Consider the following 2,500-nt stretch of genomic DNA (forward strand, 5'->3'; position numbering starts at 1 on the left):
TATTTAATTTACTGTACTGATTTTTCTCTGTTCAGCTTTTAGTTTAGTTATCCATGGAACCGCACAGGCAACAGCGTCTTCTCTTCTCTTGCCCTAGCTTGTATTACTCACCGCTAACCCGCGAGCGCCTGTGACTCATGCAAGAAAATTCAAATAAGGATAATCTACTTTATCTACTGCAGTTCAGAGCACAAGCTACGGAGAGAAAAGACGAGCACCAGAAGACAAGGAGGATGAAATCGAGAAGAAACCCCGGGTTAGAGCATAGCAAAGCCTCGTTTCGAACGTGCGCGAACGCTATCCAGAGCGAAGTCCTTTGAACCAGACCATTCCGCTTCCAACCTGATCGCGCCAGACTCCCCGTGCCGAGTGGTGGTCGTGTCCTTACCTGCTGCGGGCTTGGTGTATAAGCCTCAGTCCACGGTTGCTTGTAAGACTAGGATGTGGTGTGTTATAACTCGTGGGAGGTTTTAAATTGACCTTTTATTTCTGCCCGATATGAAAGCCATTGGTGATCTCGCAGCCGAGAGTGCTTTTCCGGAAACGAGGTTATTCACTGCGGTATTGTCGCTGCAGTGCTTTCAGGATTAATTACTTTCACAAGGATCAGATGAGGGAAAATCTCTACAGCTTCTAAGGAGATTTATCCCGCCGACGTCAGGGATAATGTTTAAGATATGTAAACAACTCATAAATAAAAAAAGAGAATTAAAATCTTACCTATCTCCGTACTCCACGAACCAGCGACCGAATGCGATTGCATGAAGCTGAAGACCTCGCCAGTGACAGTGGGGAAAATTTCGTTTTTTTTTATTTTCATCTACTCGATATTCCAGGATGATGAGACGCGTTTTGTGTTTCCGAAAAATCCCGCAAAAAAATACACAAGAAAGGTTAACACAAAATTGACGATGAGGCACTGTAAGATTGGGCGGTACATGCACCCGGCGCGAGAGCGTTTGGAACAGAGAATCATGCTTTCGCAACACGGCGATTTACTCAGAGCCAGCAGCGGGTTCCCTTGACACCCTCGCTCTCGCTGCTACCTCTCCCTCTCCCTCCTTCCTTCTCTCTCTCTCTCTCTCTCTCTCTCTCTCTCTCTCTCTCTCTCTCTCTCTCTCCTCCCCCCTCTCCTCTCCCTTTCCCTTTCGCTCGCTCCTCCCTCGTTCTCGTTCGGTCATTCTCACTCTCCCGTTCTCGCCCTTTCCGTCTCTCTCTATCACTCACACTCTCTATCTATCTATCTATGAATAGATAAATAAATATATATATATGTATATATTATATATATATATATATATGATATATATATTATATTTATTATATATCTAATGGGTTTATGTGTACATCAATTTAAGATAATTTTATATGTGATATATATATATAATCTACATGAATCTCTACTTATTCTCTCTTTTCTCTCTCTCTTATATAATATAATATATAATATACTATATATAATATATATATATGTATATATATATACACATACATAAATATATATATAATATATATACTATATATGTATATATAAATTATATATATATATATATATATATATATATATATATATATATATATATATATATGTATAAGCGATGAACCATATAAGAGACATGGCAAATTGCCAGAGAGCACACACCATTTGCTGACCAGAACAACCGAGAACAAATGAGCGATGTAACTGTCACATCTATTAACATGCACCGCGGACTTAAACAAATAACATGGCATGTCCCTTTTCTCGTGAGAACAACAGCAACAAGGTTATAGAATCGTATGCCCCATAATAAATATTGCCCCAATGAATATTTACATGCACGTACAATAATCGTAGATAAGGTTAGATATAGTGGTAATAAACCTCTTGTTACAGAAAACCTTACCCTTTGTAGTGTTGTTATTGTTAGTCGTATGTAGATGTGCATATACTATCGTCGTATGAGAACGAATGATTGATTTTTTTTTTCATTACCGTTAAAAGAAGAAGAAAAGTGTACGTTATTGAGAATTTTGGTGTATTCTCGAATGCAATGGGGGATCAAGATGTAAAAATAATATATTGTAACTACATTTTGTTATTGATTTGGCTTGTATTTTTTTCTATCTATCTATCTCTTATTATTATTATTATTATTATTATTATTATTTGCAAGCGCTTGTTATTTAATAATCCAAGAGTATATTTTTCTTTTGCTTTTCAATTCAAGAGCGCAGTCTACAGTGAAAATGCGAGTACAATGATACAAGGCAAGACAAATAAACACGAAACATCTTTTTCCCTAAATGGTAAAAATCTATTATAAGAGCGCGAGTGCAAAAGAAATGCAGTAGTAAAATACATCTACTAGCATCAAAGTTTCTTTGTGGATTTTAACCCATCTTTATATAAGAAAAAAAAGTAACGTGCACGAAACAAAGGTCAAGCACACACAAATATATATATATATATATATATATATATATATAATATATATATATATATATATATATATATATA

The 2,500-nt window shown here is 36.2% G+C and overlaps 1 protein-coding gene across 1 annotated transcript in view; it reads right to left on the reverse strand.

Annotated features, from left to right (window-relative positions):
- The window catches only part of LOC119596726, a 10,824-nt gene extending 9,732 nt beyond the window's left edge, over nucleotides 1-1,092 (reverse strand). Inside the window, exon 1 of the mRNA XM_037946054.1 lies at nucleotides 721-1,092. Within this exon, the coding sequence (XP_037801982.1) occupies nucleotides 721-820 (100 nt within the window). The 5' untranslated portion in view covers nucleotides 821-1,092. The remainder of the gene's footprint in view (nucleotides 1-720) is intronic.
- Between the last annotated feature and the right edge of the window lie 1,408 nt (nucleotides 1,093-2,500).

This window comes from Penaeus monodon, chromosome 38 (genome assembly GCF_015228065.2).
Source record: "Penaeus monodon isolate SGIC_2016 chromosome 38, NSTDA_Pmon_1, whole genome shotgun sequence".
Lineage (NCBI taxonomy): Eukaryota > Metazoa > Arthropoda > Malacostraca > Decapoda > Penaeidae > Penaeus > Penaeus monodon.